At 38.8% G+C, this 19,647-nt stretch overlaps 1 protein-coding gene across 1 annotated transcript in view; it reads left to right on the forward strand.

The window, feature by feature from the left end:
• Positions 1 to 19,647, forward strand: part of MAST2 (microtubule associated serine/threonine kinase 2) — a 138,868-nt gene that overhangs the window by 63,970 nt on the left and 55,251 nt on the right. Inside the window, exons 4-6 of the mRNA XM_081010241.1 lie at positions 2,016 to 2,047; positions 10,997 to 11,203; positions 16,506 to 16,585. Of these exons, the coding sequence (XP_080866367.1) occupies positions 2,016 to 2,047; positions 10,997 to 11,203; positions 16,506 to 16,585 (319 nt within the window). The remainder of the gene's footprint in view (positions 1 to 2,015; positions 2,048 to 10,996; positions 11,204 to 16,505; positions 16,586 to 19,647) is intronic.

Here is a 19,647-nt window from a genome sequence, read left to right on the forward strand (position 1 = left end):
AGTACATTTAGGAATAGATTTATTGAACTGTGGAGAATTACTACCAGGGTTAAAGCTGGTCACAGCTTGACAGTATATTTATTAGGTTGTCATTTCTGTATGAGTAGATGGAAACCTTTTTCTTAACTTGCAAAAGACCTTATTCTTTCATATTATCTGTACATTCAGAATGCTATGACTAAGCTGGGACACCAGTAATATGCAGCTTCCGAACTTGAAATGCTTCATTAGCTAGGCTGGCATACTAATTTCCCTGCTGTGATTCCTACTGGTATCCATGAATATATAGCTGTGTAAAGTATTGCCAAGCTTTTCTTAAGTGACATTTGAAGGGAAGAGATGAATTAATTCAATTGTCCTTAATCATCACACATTGTGAGGACAGTTTCTAGTGCTTTGCATCACCAAGAGTCTGATAGTCAGGACAGATTTTGCATGTCATTGTACTTTGGAGACAGATAATTGACTATCCAGGATTCTCAGGCTCTACCTACGCAAATCCAAGAAATCCACAGCAAGTGAGGTTTGAGCAGATAAAGTCAGTTTCCAGCCAAGGAAGAGTAACCGGTTCAGCCCTCCAACTGTTGATGGCTGTGACTTCAAGGAAAACTGCTTTCCTTCATACAGAATTTTCAAAGCACAATAGATGCCTCCGTGGTTTGGGAGGGTGAGGTAGAGGGTGCCCTAGCATTAAGCACAAGGAACTGGAAGAATATTTTCACCTTTATGTTGTTACAGGATGCAATCAGAATTTCCGAAGAGCATATGGAAATTAAGGTTAAGGGCTGTACCTCAGTGGGGTAAAACACATGCTTCTAAGGCAAGAGATTTTAGGTTCACACTTTCGGTATCTTCAGGTAGGACTGCCAAAGACTGTCTGAAATCCCAGAGAGCTACTGCCAGCTCAGTTGGCATGCCACCGTCAGCATAGTTAATGGTTTATTGTGAATGTGACTTTTTGAACTATTTTTCCTCCACCTTGCTAGTGTGCGGAGGAAACAAGAACATTGCCTGCAGGTTATTGCTTGCTGAGAGTGAAACAAACCATGAATCCCGGTTTGGATGCAACCCTGAGCCCAAAGATAAAATGGTTTGCTGTTAATAGGAAAGAGCAAAGCTGATCCGAAAGGTCCATTCAAATTACAGCAGTGTAAACCATATAGACTCCGTGGACCAATATAACTAGCTATGGCTTAAACAATAACTCAGCAGGCAGTCTGGTAAATAAAATTGCATGAGATGTAAGAATTGCTTTAAATGGGTAAATTTTCCCTGGGATTAAAAAGTAGCATAATTGTGTGTTTTTTCTGTAGTAAACGTTTACTGCAAATATCTCTGGTTTCAGAACATTATTAATCTTTACCTATCTATATTGCAAGATTGTCAAGTAGGATAATGATACCATCTAGTGGTAAAATATTATATTTACAACATAAAAATAAATAGGTTGATCTGAAACAGAAGCATTTTAAAAAATTGAATTCTCTATTGTACATCTAATTTACACCCAACATCTTTGTGAAAACAGTTCAATGCATGTACTGTATCTGTTCAATGTGAAAAAAATTCTTAGCTTCACTTAATATGCACTAATAGGCTTAATATGCTTTTAAAAATTAATTATAAAATAAAATATGTTTGCAGATAGTCTTAATGTTGTGACAATAACAGTCATAAACACAATGCCAGGATACCAGACCAGCTATATTGTCAGAGCTAGTGGGGATGTTTATAAGAAGTGGGAACTTAGGAATGTTGTATTGTATACTGTTTATTGACATCAGTGAGGTTCCTCTTTGCACATTAGAAGAGCACTACAGAATACCTTTGTATTTCAGCAACTCTTGCTTCTTGTAAAATCCAAATTGTAACATGGTTGGCTGTAGGCATATGGGGACAATGTTATACCTGGAGTTCTGGTAATACAGCTGCATGGTTATTACTTGATCAAAAGCAGACTGGTCCTCATTGTCCTCATCAGCTTGATTGATTTGCTGTTTGTATTTTTCCCACAGAAGGAACTTAGTCTCCCTAGAAGAGGAAGTTTGTAAGTATATATTTCTTTCTTGTCTTAATAGTAACTAAATCTATCAGATATATTTTTGGATCTTTTATATGTTTTGTAGGAACAAAGGGTGGGCCACATAAAAGCCCATGGTTACTGAGGATGTTGGAATACTGTTGCGCATTAGGCATCTCCAGAAACATGGATGATACTGTGGAATTAGGCTTTTGGAAGCATTTGAATAAGAAACAAAGCAGACTGTTAAAACCATCATGTTGAAAATTGAACGTATTTTACATTTTTATGTGCCATGTGGTCTTCATAATTTTAGCAGTACAGACATTTTATGCAGATTCATGATTTAAGGATTACTTGCCAATATGGTGGTCAGTGGTAAAATGAAACTGTTTCTGGTTGGATTTGTGAGAGGTAAGTGAGCCTTCTGCCTAATCCTGGACTGAAAATGAAAAACAGTAGTATAATTGAAAACCATGATCTGAATATTTATGTTATCTTTCAAGAAATAGGCTTAGATTTATGATGCTGCTGAGAGAAATCTTGTTAGTATTTCCTTTTTGTTAAGGACAGTGCTTGATGCCTCTACGTCTGGTGTCTCTCCAGAACCTATTCTGGTGCATAGAGGCTCTAGCCACTGCAACACTCCCTATTGTTAAACTTCCATGAAACTATTTTGGATTTTTGCAATGCTGATGAAATGTTTGCAACAGTATTTTTGTTAAAATTACAGAACATATTCGGATGCTTGTCAGTAGACCAAATTATGCTTTCTTTCTTTCTTTCTTTCTTTCTTTCTTTCTTTCTTTCTTTCTTTCTCGAAGTGTGTCTTGAGTATAGGTTTTTGGCAATTTTTGTAAATTATTTCTCAACTTATGAACCTTGTTTGCATTATCAGAGGCTCAGTCTTAAGTGGTAGTCATAGTTCTCTAGTCTTCATAGGCACCACAGGTCACCAGTTACACTTCTCAAATGAGAGATAATGTAGTAGTTGTGTTTATATGGTCTATTTCTGTCTTGGCTTGTATCTGTGGCTGTTTGCTTGTGAATATAAAACTAGTGACACACAACCTGTGTTCATGTTTACAGCAGAGAGAACTGGTTGTGCGACACTTGATAGAGTCATTCTCACATTTTATTTCTAAGTTACCAATTCCAGTGTAGCTTACTCACTTCCTTCATATCTGTTTTTATGGCGTTAAATCTCCCAGGTAAGTGGATTCCTTCCTGAGGTAACTAGCATTGAACTCATACTCCTCTGATTTCTCCACTCTTTGGCAGCAACACTTACAAACAGGAAGGGTCAGAGGCTAAAAGAACTGGTATGAAACCTCCCTGAGTACTTTATGTAAATCCAGTAATTTATGGAACCTGTGCTTGACAAGTTGAAATATTTAACATAGAATAATAGAATAAACGGTGTAGAAATAGTGCATCATCCAGATATGTGTTTTCAAGAAATGTCATAAACTGGTGATTAAAGCATTGTTGGTCTAAACATTTGAGCAGTCCACAATGAAAGGAGGTAAAACAGATATTTAGACTGAGAAAGTAAATGTGCTTTCAATAAAGAAAAAGTTGGAGTGAAGTTCACTCATTTAACTTTGAAAAGATATTTAAGCTGACTTAAAGTTGTTGAACAGCAAAACAATAAGTTGCTGCATTTGTCAGAACCATTCAGTAAAATACTTTCTGTGTTCTCTTGAGTGTTTTATGTTTTACTATACTTTTCATCCCCTTCATGGATCACTGCCTCGCCGTGGCGAAGGGGCTTGAATAACTCAGAGAAGCTATGAGCTATGCCGTGCAGGGCCACCCAAGATGGACAGGTCATAGTGGAGAGTTTTGACCAAACGTAATCCACCTGGAGCAGGAACCGGCAAGCCACTCCAGTATCTCTGCCAAGAAAACTCCATGGACAAAGGCAACAGGCATATAAAAGCTATGACGCTGGAAGATGAGCCCCTCAGGTCGGAAGGTGTCCAACATGCTACTGGGGAAGAGCGGAGGACAAGTACAAGTAGATTCAGAGCTGATGAAGCGGCTGGGCCAAAGCTGAAAGGACGCTCAGTTGCGGATATGCCTGGAAGCGAAAGGAAAGTCCAATGCTGTAAAGAAAAATATTGCATAGGAACCTGGAATGTAAGAACCATGAATCCTGGTAAGTTGGATGTGGTCAAAAATGAGATGGCAAGAATAAATATTGACATCTTGGGCATCAGTGAACTAAAATGGACGGGAATGGGTGAATTCAGTTCGGATGACCATCATATCTATTACTGTGGGCAAGAAACCCGTAAAAGAAATGGAGTGGCCCTTATAGTCAACAAAAGAGTGGCAAAAGCTGTACTGGGATGCAATCTCAAAAATGATAGAATGATCTCGATACGAATCCAAGGCAGACCTTTTAACATCACAGTAATCCAAGTTTATGCACTAACCACTGGTGCTGAAGAAACTGAAATTGACCAATTCTATGAAGACTTACAACACCTTATAGAAATGACACCAAAGAAGGATGTTCTTCTCATTATAGGGGATTGGAATGCTAAAGTAGGGAGTCAAGAGATAAAAGGAACAACTGGCAAGTTTGGCCTTGGAGTTCAAAACGAAGCAGGGCAAAGGCTAATAGAGTTCTGCCAAGAGAACAAGCTGGTCATCACAAACACTCTTTTCCAACAACACAAGAGACGACTTTACACATGGACATCACGAGATGGGCAGCATCGAAATCAGATTGATTATATTCTCTGCAGCCAAAGATGGAGAAGCTCTATACAGTCAGCAAAAACAAGGCCTGGAGCTGACTGTGGCTCAGATCATCAGCTTCTTATAGCAAAATTCAAGCTTAAACTGAAGAAAGTAGGAAAAACCACTGGGGCGGTAAGATACAATCTAAGTCAAATCCCTTATGAATACGCAGTGGAAGTGAGGAACAGGTTTAAGGATTTAGATTTGGTGGACAGAGTGCCTGAAGAACTATGGATGGAGGCTCGTAACATTATACAGGAGGCAGCAACTAAAACCATCCCAATGAAAAGGAAATGCAAGAAAGCAAAGTGGCTATCCAACGAGGCCTTACAAATAGCGGGGGAGAAAAGGCAAGCAAAATGCGAGGGAGATAGTGAAAGATACAGGAAATTGAATGCAGATTTCCAAAAAATAGCAAGGAGAGACAAGAAGGCCTTCTTAAACGAGCAATGCAAGGAAATAGAGGAAAACAATAGAATGGGAAAAAACAGAGATCTGTTCAAGAAAATTGGAGATATGAAAGGGACATTTCGTACAAAGATTACCATAATAAAAGACAAAAGTGGAAAGGACCTAACAGAAGCAGAAGACATCAAGAAGAGGTGGCAAGAACACACAGAGGAATTATACCAGAAAGAAATGGATGTCTCGTACACCCCAGGTAGTGTGGTTGCTGACCTTGAGCCAGACATCCTGGAGAGTGAAGTCAAATGGGCCTTAGAAAGCACTGCTAATAACAAGGCCAGTGGAAGTGATGGTATTCCAGCTGAACTATTAAAAATTTTAAATGATGATGCTGTCAAGGTGCTACACTCAATATGCCAGCAAATTTGGAAAACTCAGCAGTGGCCAGAGGATTGGAGAAGATCAGTCTACATCCCAATCCCAAAGAAGGGCAGTGCCAAAGAATGCTCCAACTACCGCACAATTGCACTCATTTCACACGCTAGCAAGGTTATGCTTAAAATTCTACAAGGTAGGCTTAAGCAGTATGTGGACCGAGAACTCCCAGAAGTGCAAGCTGGATTTCGAAGGGGCAGAGGAACCAGAGACCAAATTGCAAACATGCGCTGGATTATGGAGAAAGCTAGAGAGTTCCAGAAAGACATCTACTTCTGCTTCATTGACTATGCAAAAGCCTTTGACTGTGTCGACCACGGCAAACTATGGCAAGTTCTTAAAGAAATGGGAGTGCCTGATCACCTCATCTGTCTCCTGAGAAATCTCTATGTGGGACAAGAAGCTACAGTTAGAACTGGATATGGAACAACTGATTGGTTAAAATTGGGAAAGGAGTACGGCAAGGCTGTATATTGTCTCCCTGGTTATTTAACTTATATCCAGAATTCATCATGCGAAAGGCTGGGCTGGATGAATCCCAAGCAGGAATTAAGATCGCCGGAAGAAATATCAACAACCTCAGATATGCAGATGACACAACCTTGATGGCAGAACGTGAGGAGGAATTAAATAACCTTTTAATGAGGGTGAAAAAGGAGAGCGCAAAATATGATCTGAAGCTCAACATCAAAAAAACGAAGATCATGGCCACTGGGCCCATCACCTCCTGGCAAATAGAAGGGGAAGAAATGGAGGCAGTGAGAGATTTTACTTTTTTGGGCTCCATGATCACTGCAGATGGTGACAGCAGTCACGAAATTAAAAGACGCCTGCTCCTTGGGAGAAAGGCGATGGCAACCCTAGACAGCATCTTAAAAAGCAGAGACATCACCTTGCCAACAAAGGTCCGTATAGTTAAAGCCATGGTTTTCCCAGTAGTGATGTATGGAAGTGAGAGCTGGACCGTCAAGAAGGCTGATCGCCGAAGAATTGATGCTTTTGAATTATGGTGCTGGAGGAGACTCTTGAGAGTCCCATGGACTGCAAGAAGATCAAACGTATCCATTCTTAAGGAAATCAGCCCTGAGTGCTCACTGGAAGGACAGATCGTGAAGTTGAGGCTCCAATACTTTGGCCACCTCATGAGAAGAGAAGACTCCCTGGAAAAGACCCTGATGTTGGGAAAGATGGAGGGCACAAGGAGAAGGGGACGACAGAGGACGAGATGGTTGGACAGTGTTCTCGAAGCTACAAACATGAGCCTGACCAAACTGCAGGAGGCAGTGGAAGACAGGAGTGCCTGGCGTGCTCTGGTCCATGGGGTCACGAAGACTCGGACACGACTAAACGACTAAACAACAACAACAACAACAACAGCAACAACAACAACAACATACTTTTCATATAGTGCTTTGGACTGGAATATTAATAAGTATTCTACATTCTACTGAGGTGCTGGAAGGGGCAATGGGCAGCTTTTAGCTCTGGTCACTCAAGGCTTTACCTGGCCTTCCAGTAGTAGGAGTCAGTTTCGTGCTCATAAAAAGGTAGCCTTCTGTGTACAGATTCTAACGCTAAAGAAAATTTGAAGAGTTTCCCAAGTGCTCCTAATTTGAAAGTGTGGAGTGATAGCACCTCAGCCAAGGGGAGAGGCTCTCAAGAAGAGCCGCTCTAAAAATAACTACCTGTTTCTAAAAAGATAGGAGGTGCTGATTCAGAAATTGGAACGGCAAACTGTATTGCTGATGTTGCAACATGACTTCCCAAAATTGCATGAAGAAAGTCTGTGTTTCTGTTGAACAAGTAGTACATTCACCGTACTTGGGGGTGACTAGCTTTACATATATGTCAAGCTTTTCAGGCATAAGGAATTAGTGCAGTATTTTAGCAATACTTTAAAATGAGAAAATCTGGTACTATGCTTTCTGAATATCCATATTATAAATACTGATCAGCTGAAATAGCTTATATCATTTACATCTAAATACATTTGGGATATCTTTTAAATTTCACATTGGTAGTGTTTTTTCAGTGTGATATTATTAACAAAAACTGTACTATATTTTCTTGCTTGATAGCGTTTTATAACCAAGGAGCTTGTATCTTAGCTAACACGGGAGAACCATTAATATTTAAATAATATGTACTGTACTTTTAGTGTGTAAAGTACTTTCAGCCCCATTAGTTTCTATCCAGTAGTAGCTAATATCCAGTGGTTCTATAACATGGCCTGGTTGAACGTTCACAACTTTACTCAGGTTTTGATGCATAGGAGTTGTTTGGGGCTAAACTTCATTATTATATCAATTTAACCAGAGTTGTTTTAGTGGGATATTGCTTGGGTGTGTGGACTTCTGCTGATTCCCCTGCACCCCCTGGTAAGAACAGTTACACATAGTGAGGCAGAGAGAATGTAGATTACTTTAGAAGAACTTGATAAATCAGATTAAGAGGTGTCCCAATCCTGTCAGGTGCCAGTAGACTGACGAACTTTCTCAGAGTGCTGGTAACTTCAAGAAATCATGTTGTAGTTCTGCAGTTCAAAGGTATCAACCCTTCTGTTGAAATTAATCAAATAACCCCTCAATATGCTGTTTGGCACCTTTTTTGTATGTATGAGTTCGTCTTCATAGATTTTTGCTGACCATTCTTTAGAACAATTGGGTAACTTCTGGTGCCTGAGTTGTTTTTTTCTCTTTCTCTAAATTCATCTAAAAAGGTTTATCTTTAATTGAGACATTTTTATTAAGAGACATTCCACAGCTAAATTATGCAGGCATCATTTAGACTACTTTGGGTTAAGTTTTTGTCAGTGAGTCAGTCAAAAATGGCATCATTCAAATAGTATCAGGATTATATCTGGGAAACTAGTTTACATACTGATGTAACATGTTTTTTTAAAAGGCCAGCATTATACATGATTGTCTCTTGATTTGAGAATTAGTCTTCCTGATAGTATACAGGAAGTAATGGAAAATGTGCTGGCTGGTCATCCATGCTTTTGAAAGTTCATATTATTTGATCATACAATAATGTTACTGAGCAGTACATAAGGACAGATTGGGCACTGGAGTTTATTGCAGGGCTCATGTGACATTTTTTGAGTAGTAAAATGTAAGTATGCATTAGTGTGCTTCCTGGGCTTCCAGTATACGTGGCAATTTCTATACATGGTGGTTTTGAAGATACTGATTAATAGTTTGGTATGCTTACACTGATCTTAGTCAGTGGCAAGAACTGTTGCTTCACAGCCAAAATGAATGAGTCACTATTTAGACAGGGGGGAAAGTTTATCCCAGGGGTCAGCAAACTTTTTCAGCAGGCTGGTCCACTGTCCCTCAGACCTTGTGGGGGGCCGGACTATTTTTTTGGGGGGGGGGAATGGACGAATTCCTATGCCCCACAAATAACCCAGAGATGCATTTTAAATAAAAGCACACATTCTACTCATTTAAAAACATGCTGATTCCCGGACCGTCTGCGGGCCGGATTTAGAAGGTGATTGGGCTGCATCCGGCCCCCGGGCCTTAGTTTGCCTACCCATGGTTTATCCTTTAAAAAGGAGCTGGTTAATTCACATTGTTAAATCTCTTGCCTTGGAGCTCTCATCATCTTTGTCAGTTCTTCGTAGATCCAGAAAGAATTAAAGTACAGGTTGAAGCAAAGTCCTGTTTCCTCTTCCTGGAAAGCCTTGTATATAAAAAACCCAATACAGTATGTGTCAGGGCTGCCTCACATGTGTCAGCCCTGACAGTATGCTTAAGTGCTATTGAGTGCAATATGAAAAATCCAGAATAAGGAAAAAGGTATGAGATCCAACCTCCATGTTAGAAGTCCAAAAATTATTTTTTGGGTGGGGGTGGGGTGGGAATCCACAGCAGTCAGAGAGCAGCTGCCTGTGGCTTTCCTGGGGCTCTGGGTCAGCAGTCACTGTGTACTACTTTTGCAGTGTGAGCTTTCGTGTTGGTATGCGAGGCTTCTGCCAAAGTTTTTGCTCATGTGCCATTTCTCCCTCTCAGTCTCTGTTTCCTTGTGGCTTGCTGAAAGTGTTGCTGAAATGAACAAATGTTTTTCCGTGATTTGCCGTGCCTCAACTGTGAGTGATAATGGAAGTAAAATGTAGGCGGTGGAACAAAACGGTTCAGTCCCTATCTTCGGCTTCTCAGACCTTGCTCCTCATGCTGGCTGACTTCGGCTTGGTTGTTTCTGGATGCCATAAATAAGTTTGCAGAAGGCTTCTTAAACAATTGCCTTGTGATGTGATCTATCTGATAGATCTCGACTCCAGTTGAAGGCATAGTTATCTGTCATTGACTCTGCGGCTACGCAAGAAACTCAGGCTTGGATTTAACAGCACTTCCACTTTTCTGGCTTTAAGATCTATTCATTTGACACATCTAGCATTTCACACAGTGAAATGATGAAACGAAGAAGAGAGAGGTTTGGAGCCCCATCTCTACGGATCCAGTAAGGATTGTTGTGTGAAATAGACTCAGTGCTTAGCTTATCTATTGGAGTGAACAAATATAATATTAATCTGAATCTTGAGTGTCAGTTAAGCAATAGTTTAACAAATCCATGCTTTCATTTAAGTTTTTAGAATAAACAGTCATACATTTTGTTGGTATTTTAAGCATAGATATAATTAATGTACTATCTCTTATTTTTATATAATGGGGCAACTTAATTTTTTGCTCTCCTTGGTATGAAGTGAATAAAAGTTCATATTGAGCTTTCTGGTCTATTTTATTTCATAATTTGTATTTGTAGGGCTATTGATTCCAATTAAATATTCAGTATAGCTGAATTGTGGAGATTAGTGCCTTAAGTATCATGAGTAAATAAAGTTAACCTCAAGTTTCCCCACTAATGTATAAGTTCTTGCACTTTTAATATACATCTCCACATATGAGAGCATATTAGAAATAAAAAATAAAATATCGTGACTGCAGTCTGCTGCGAGCCACTGCCATGGAAGAGAAAAGCCGCAGTCAGAGGTGCAGCTTGTGAGACTGTGGCCCATGGCTGCAAGTGACACTGAATGTGCATGGAATATGCCATTAAGTATGAAGATTATGTAAGTGGAGGGTTATCTAGTTTTTCAGTCTTTTATAAATTCCCATTCGATGACTAAGAAGAGATTAGCAATTGATGTTTTTATTTAACCTGTAGTTTACTCATTAGATGAATTTGGGCTGATGCATGAAGATTCAATTATGTGTAGCTTTTATACTTTCCATGCCCAATCCAAAAAACAGATACATGTGTCTGTTTAGGTGTAGGTCTGTTATTTGTTGTGTGCAACTTGTTTTCTTTAAAAACAAACAAAAAGTACGTGACAGGATAATTTTGAAACTGACTGTTTCTGTTGTGGTGCTTTGTCAGAATCTCCTCTCCTTTCCTTTCCCACTGCCGAGGAAGTGATGGGCACCAGCATGTGTTCTCTCCTACTTCTGCTCCAGGTCTGCAGCATCTTAAAATCCCATTTAGTGCTGATTGTGCCCTTGCTACATCTCCTCTAGTGTTTTACCTCAACCCACAACCTCAGAGCAACCCTGGTAGCCCTTGCTGCAGCAACCCACTTCAGTGGAGGTAAGGAGGAATTTAAACTAGAACATGCGTTCTTTAATCAGTAGTGCATAACCTTTAACTTGGGTCATTTCAATAGTAGGCTTAGAATTTAAGGTATCTCTGTAGCGTTCAAAATTTTGTCTGGGTCATGAAACATCTAAAATAAGAAAGGAAGCATTTTCAGAAACTTTGTTCTATTATCAGTCATAGTAGACCGATTATCTCCTCCCAGTTCAATAAGCATGGTCAAAATCATTTGTATGCATGTGCCCCCTCTTGTCTTTGCCACAGTTCTGTGTAATGCTTTTCTCATTTATAGATGGGCCCTTAATAGAACTATACTTGTTTACAGAAGCATTATTTCTCAAGTTTTTATTTACTACATGTCCTTTGCCACCCTGAGCAAAGGAGGAAGGGCAGGATATAAAGTTAAGAATAATAAAGAAATATAATTTATTATTTTTGTAGTTGTTGTTGTTATCACCACCACCACCACCAGCATCACTATTTCTTATATGGCCTTCACATAAATTCCCAGGAAACATTACAGCAATGTAAATACAATATTAAAATCAGTTAAAACAATTAAAAACAGTCAAAAGATGTAAGGTGGGTCCTAAAACATACATCTCACCATCTGCTACCTCATTCTGTTATTTTGTCCTGCACCCTTGGCAGCAGAAAGGCTTGAGCTGACCCTGCGTCCTCTTGAATGACTTCTGCATTTACATATTGCCTTTGCTCTATTCAGTGAATACAGACTGGAAGAAGGAGTGTCAATATAGATCTGGGGGGGAGAGTGGCTGAAGCATACAGATGTTGGTCTCTTCTCACCTCCTCTACAATTTTAAAACATAATTCTTACAGTCTTTCTATCTTTAACAAGATATATTATTTTCTAAAATGCAGTGGTACCTCGGGTTACAAACTTAATTTGTTCCGGAGGTCCGTTCTTAACCCAAAACTGTTCTTAACCTGAGGTGCGCTTTCGCTAATGAGGCCTCCAGCTGCCTCTGGCGTACGATTTCTGTTCTCATCTTGGGGCAAAGTTCGGAATCCGAGGTAACTACTTCCGAGTTAGCGGAGTTTGTAACCTGAAGCGTTTGCAACCCGAAGTGTTTGTAACCCGAGGTACCACTGTAAGTTACATTCAGCCCATCCCTAAAATGCTTCTTCACATGTTCCTTGGTTTAAGTGAATTAAATTTGCTATCATAATATCTGCTCATTTGTTCTTTCAAGTCAGCCTTTGGTAGTTTCACTATTTTTAATCCTCTTTAGTAGAACCTTTCCTCAGGCTTCCTGTTAACCAGCTGTTATGTTTGCATGTAGAGTAATAATTCAAACAAATTTGTGCATGCAAACATAAGGCCAGTTTTTCCTACTAAATTGAGATAGATGCTTTGTTATGAACTACTCCTTTGTGGGCAGTGCACAAACAATCTTAGGTACTTGTTTGGTTGCATAAAGTTGTCCTATGAGGCAATCTGATGCTCTGTCATACTCATAACACCATGAAATAATGCCAAGAAGCAGGCAGAAGCTCAAGGAGGAAGGTGCAACTTCTTTCACCTTCTCTCACTTTAACCAGGTTTGTTAACTTTGTCATGCATACCATATCCCAAATTTTAGGTAAGCAAGAGTTTGAAGAAAATAGTGGGGTCAGTGATGGTACTTTTCAGTTCTGACATATTGTCAGTTTGGCTGCCAGAAGCAGATAAGTAATAATTTCTATGTCTTTCTCTCATATATCAATACAGAATTCAAAAATATTTGAATCTTTATACATGGCTGCACATAAGAGATGATATTCAGTGAAGGTTTATTCAGTCAGCCCATTGAAATTAATGTACATGACTTTAAGTTAGGTCCATTAATTTTAATAGGTCTACTCTGAGTAAAAGTTGGATGAATCCCACCCAGTGGGTTTTTTTATCTAGTATAGTATTTTTTCTGTAGATCAAGAGTTGTGTTACCTGTGAAGGCTCCTAGTCTTGACAGAGCAACAATATGTGTGGGTTGATGAATCCACTGTCACATCCTATGGCTTCTTGGCTCATGTGGACTTGAGCAGAAGGTTAGGCGTGGGCTCTCCTCATGTTTTCCTGGGCCAACTCCAGGGTAATGCAGCTGAGGGGCCTGAGGGATGAAACCCTCTGGGGAACCACAGGCATTTGGCGGCAACAATTGAGAGAGATATCAAAGTTTATTTTGAACACATGGTGTACCAAAATGAAATTATTGCATCAAAACGTCTGTATGAAAGTTCAGTTATAAAATCAAACAAATCTGTAATATTTGGTTGGGTAAAACCTTCAAGTTATTAAAGAGGAAGCATTGGATAATATGCAGAAACTAACATAAAAACCTTAGGCCTACTTCGTGCAGCAGTGTAACACCTGACCTCCTGACAAATGAGTTAAAAAAAAGAAGGAAAAGGAAGTGATACTAATATGCTCTTTAAAGAATACTTAAGGTGGAATTCAAATGTTCCTTTTGTGCAAGCCTTTCAGCTTGCTAGATTGAACAATCCTCTCTCCTACCCCCCCTAAAGGGCTTCCAATAATGGGGTTCATTAAGTGAGTTCTGCCCTTAAAGTTGCACCTTAACTGGTAGAAGTTTGAAAGGCTGAGTCTTAAGAAGTCAACAAGTAAAGTTTTTGATAAAGTCTCTGTGTTGGAATCTGTTTTATTGCTTTTTTTAAAAAAGAGACTTAATTGTTTTAAGCTCTTGTTTTTATACGTTTTATGATCTTTGTATGCCATCTTGTCCCAAAAGATGGAAAATCTAACTAATATTGATGTTGGTTTCAGCTTTTACTAGGGTGATGATAGCTTTTTGTAGTTTCAGAGGTTCTGCTTTTCTGCTTTGTAAATACACAATAGATGATAATCTGTTGATATGTAGTTGTGTCTAAAAGCACAGCTCTGTAATGATAATTTTTGAATTCCTTGCTTCACCTGTGCAGCTCTTAATCCTATTTTATCCATTTGTTCTTTGTTGTCGTTTTATTTACTTGGATACCAGTCGGTCGCTCTTGCTGTTGATTTGGAATCTTAAGTTCATCCTGTCAAGTTATTTTCTGACAGCTACATTTAAACCTACAATTGAGTTACGTTGCAGCTACCTTAGCTCTGTAGGGAATTACATTGTCTGGTAATAACATTACATTGATTTGTCTGTGTTCTTCCATAAATGTTTACATAGGTTTTTTCCCCTTTCCTCTTGTTCTGGCGTAGTCAGCCTTTCTGTGCGGACAAACAGCTGTCCGCTTGCCTGATCCAGTTCTCTTGTAACAGTATCTGATAAAAGAAGTTTCCAACTTTAGGGAGGTGAAATATACTTGGAGACAAACATTTTGTACCTCACATGTGTCAGTTAATATAAAATTTTATAATAGTTTTGTAATTGCTTGAAACCAGACATTTAAATATGACCATGATAGCCTTGATTAACATTCAGGAACGAGGATTACCCTTGTTTATTGATGTCTAATAACAAATGAAAACATCACAAAGCTCCAGTTTCTATAATACCAGAAATTTGGTTTTAAAGTATTTTCTGTGCTTACTTGGGCGAAGAGTAGAGAAGGAGGGATAAATAAGAGAGCCAATACAAGCAAGATCTTGATGATAGAATACCACTATTATTTACCCTGACAATTAATTTGTGGAGGGCCTGGTACATATGCCCATAACTTGTTCAGCCCAGCTGCTAGAGAGAGTTAAACAGCCTGACTGCTGGGTAAAAAGGGCAGATTCTACATTAAGGATAAATAGAAAGGAATTGGGGAGGGGGGAGACACACACTGCAAATTATATAAATATATAGTGCAACCATGTTTGTAGTATTGTGTACAGTTTTTCTTGCTTCACTTCAAAAAGGATATTATAATACTGGAATAGGTGCTGAAAAGGGCAACCAGAATAACCAATGAGCTCGAGCAACTCCCTTCTGAGGAAAGGTTACAACACTTAATGCTTTCTAGTTTAGACATAGGGTGACTAAGCAGGGGCATAAGAGGTGCATAAAATTATGCATGGTGTAAAGAAAGTAGGGAGAGAGAAGCATTTCTTTCTCATATAATGCTAGACTTCAGGGTCATCTAAAAAGCTGAATATTGGTGCTTCTTTGAAATCCACTACCACAAAATGACCACTGACTGTTTTTCAAAAGGGATTATATAAATTAATGGAGGATAAGGCTATCAGTGACTGCTAGGCACATCTTGGTGTAGTGAATCTCTGACTGGAAAAATTGGACTTTTAGCAATTAGAGGTATCTGAACTTCTAGCAAGTTATAGGATCAGCTAGTCATCATCAGATTTGTCTAACCTTAGCCCACCACTTATCCTCCATTCTAATTGTATTTATTTATTTAAATATTTCTATACCACTGTATCATAAAAATATCAATGCAGTTTACAACAATATAAAAACAAAAAAACCAAACAATAAAATTGTAAAAAGTTATAACCAAGTTAACTTTTAGTTGCAAAAGCAAGTAAAAACATGTTTCCCAGGTATGCCTCAGCAGCTGCGTCAAAGTCCATGCTTTTAAGAGCAATCTCAAAGCACCTTGATATTCCAGATTTGTTGCTGTTAAGCGATCAAGGAGGGTAGTTAATACATCTTTATAACAGAAGTGATTGGAGTTCAGATTTGTCAGCTTTTATTTACTAAGATTTATATACTACGGTTCAGTTAACAGGACAACTTGCAGTAAAATATAGTATGTATGTATGTGTGTATGGTCTTAGGGTATATTGAAAAATGATATCAGTAAGTTAATTTAGGATGCATGTATTCTTAAATGGAGACACACTAGTTTAAACAGTTTATTTGGGGTAGAATATTGGTTGATCTTGGGCGTGGAGGGTTGCTGCTTGACAGATGTCTGTGGAGTAACTATATTAAGGCTAAATGCTGCTTAGAAATTGTTCTGTCACAGCAGGTGGCAATTGCCAGTTTTAGTTGTTGCTTCTTTCAGCTTCCATTAGCTTTAAACATGATGAATAACTGCTCAGTACCAAGTGGTATGATATTATTTTTTCCAGTGGAGGTTGACCGATACATGCTTTATAACACAATAACTCCAGACTCATTGAGAAAATATTGGGGCTTGGAAATGATGAGACATTATCGTTGTTTATTTCAGTTAGAAGACCATGTGGTTTGGAGGGATTTGGAGCATTCTTCTTTGGTAGCATAAGCTTGTGAAATTTAGCCACAGTCCCAAGACTCTGCTTCTTGTGCTACTATTGGTTCTGCCATATAAAAAGCCCCAAGAAGTTTCTGAGACCGATGTACTTCTTTTTCCCCAGCATACTAAAGAACTTCTATTCCTACTCTATGGAGAACGCTACTCTTGAATTTACTCCAGTGCATTCTCTACGCTCTATAAGTGAGAACTCATTTTAATGTTACACCAGCTGCATGGAGACTGGATGAAATAACTTGCAGGAGTGGCTTCAACACCACTCAAGGCTCCTGTTGGCTGTTGTAGTGTCGTGGAGGCTATTCAGATGATGGTGAGCTCCACTGCTGCATTTTATGCTAAAAGGGCAATACAGAATTTTTAAAAATACTTAAATAACCAGATCCCATGCAGCTGGGAGAATGTCTCGGTAATTCAACTGAATGGTGCTGAATACATCTGTCTCTTCCATTGCCAGTTTTCTGTGAAATACCTATGTGAAAGACCCTGTCATATGGTTGAATGGCTTAGGCATTCTGCCATCTATGTACCTCACCTTAAAGGTGAGGGATTTTCATTCTATTGGGAGAATATTTAAAGGGCACTTGTAACAGAAAAGGATGAGGAAATAAAAGTGTTTTTAAAAATCACCAGAACTTACAAAAAGATGTGAACAAAACAGTTTCACCAAATCGAAGCTTTTGCAAAATGGTGGGAAGAACAGCATGGCTGATAGTATCAAAAGCTGAATGTCAAGAAGAAGACTAGAAAAGATAATATGAGATCTAGCGAGATTAAGCAAACTGCAAATGTATTCAAGGGCAGTTTCAGTTGACTGCTGGTGAGATTTTTAAATTTCCTTTGTTTAAAATAAATGAATGATAAAGATCCAACAGAGGATTTAAAGCAAACGAGTTGAGGCAGAACAATTTTATCAAATTTAGGACAGAAAATGTACAGTACCTTAAGATTATTAGCAGGAAGGGCAGGTTTGTTTGATGGGGTTTTTTTAAAGGGAAGAAATAATAAGCATATATGGAATTATAATGGGAAACATTTGTGTGTGTATGAGCCACCAATAGCAAGCAGGGGTTGTAGTCTGCTGCCACCTTTCACCAGTGTCATGAAGATAGGTCGCTGAGTCAGTATCAGTGTTATACTGATAACATAACACTGCATAAGCCCTCAGCCTATGGAGGGGTTGCATTCCAGGGTTCATGCCTAAACCAAAACTGCTTATAGTCAAAACACATGGCAGGCAGTGGCAGACAGCGTTGCCAAAGCTTTTTTTCTATATGCCTGTCCCCTTTCTGCCCCTCTTTTACATTTTTTTAAATTGCCAAGCACATAAAGCTGAATGCGCACAAGTTAAATGAGCATAAATCATGGTCTCACTGTACATCATTGTGAAGAGGCTGCCTTCAAATTTGAAGAATGATAGTAGGTTTTGAATATGTGACGTTAACTTGTATATTGGTGCACATAGGGAAAATGTTGAGCTTTGCCACTGAGTACATTCAAATTTTGTTTTGGAAAAATAAGGCGACTTTTTTCTCGTAGTAAATGTGTCAGCTATAATTAGGATAATTATGTGATTTTTAAAGCATGAAAGAGTGCATATATAATTGCAAACACTATAGGTCCTTACGAAGCTTGTTTTATTTTTTAAATAATCCAAACAATAAAGTAGTGCTTTAAAGTGACAGTGACTTAGTTCATGCACAAAACTACAACAAACCATGGCTTAGTGGAAGTGTGCAAGCTGCCTAAGAAGAGATCTTGGCCATTTTGCTCCTCTTCCAGGACCCTGGTGCTGTACTGCTGTGATCTAAGCCCTGGTTTGCCTTGGTATGTCATCTGCACCCAGATTCATGGCTTTGTCTCCTGCAGACAAACCATGAGTGGTAAGCCACAGAATGAACCTTGTATACAGCTTGTAGTTTGCCAGATGTAAGAAAAACTGAGCCCAGGTTCAGATGACACACTAAGCCAAATTATTGCTTAGCTCACAGAAGCAGGGCGGGGGGACGACCAGAGGAGGAGTAAAGTCCTTCTTTATGGGGGGCAATGCTTTTCATTACACCATGGTTTGGGTTAGCATTAAGTGCTAAATGGGTTATTAAATGTTCAGTTGGTGAACTAATATGTGTAGTTAAGAAAAGGCACTAATTACTGTTGGATAAAGCCATCAGACAAGCACTATGGTACAGTATCTAACAACTTCACATGTCATAGAAGATGACACTTTATAGGGAATGTAACCTATGGAAAGATTTGGACTTGAATTCTGAAGTCTTTACACACATCTATTTTGAACACTCCAGTTGGGTACAGCCTTTTTTCTGTAGCAGACTCCAGACCTGTCATGATGTCAGTACGTAAAATTATCTGAATTTTGCATTGCTATTCAAGCTATTGTAAAACATATTCTTATGCAAAAGAGCTTTGAAATACTCATGAGAATGATCTAAATTACAGAGACATATAATGACTATTGTAGATTTGTATCCAACTGATACATTGACAGATGTAGATGTAGATGCAGTGGTAGATGTCTAGACATGTTTCATTTTGTTGCTGATTTTTTTTTGGCTTTTATAAAGAAGTAAAATTTTAAAAATAAAATACATATTCTGTAAAAGGGGGAAAAAAAGGGCTTAAAATGCTGTGCAATTTCATCAAAAGATGCAATGAATGAGGAGTCATCTGCAAAACTAGGAAATGTTGTCCTATATTGGCCTGTTTTCATGTCACTTTAACCCAAAGTATGGATTACCAGGACTTTACAAACATGCTAGCTTCCAGGAGGAGCTTCCATCAGCTTTGCTCATTTCTAGACTTTTTAGCTTGGCTTGGGATATCAGCTAAGCCAAGTTTTGTTCTTTGCAGAAGATCTTGGTTAAGGAGAAGAGACCTTGACCTTAATCTTGGATTTGGATTATACCCAGATCCAGATGTTGACTTTGTAGCTATGCTGTGCTAAGCTAAAAAGCCCGAAGAGCAGCAGAGCGGATGCAATCCTTGGTAGCCAGCGTGTGCACATGTTTCCCCTTAGCCATGGTTTCTCTGGGTTCACAGCACTGGAATGTGTCCATTGATTGCCATTTTTTAAAATAGACTGTCTATTTAACCACTTTAATTTGTAACCATTATATATTGTTTGCTGCTGTTGCATTCCAACGTTCGCATGCTTTTTTTTGCTGTTGTGCGAATATATTACAAGGGTTATGAACTGTTGTGGGTTCACTATTTTTGACAAAATTCAAAAG

This window comes from Podarcis pityusensis (assembly GCF_964106645.2).
Source record: "Podarcis pityusensis genome assembly, chromosome: 6".
Lineage (NCBI taxonomy): Eukaryota > Metazoa > Chordata > Lepidosauria > Squamata > Lacertidae > Podarcis > Podarcis pityusensis.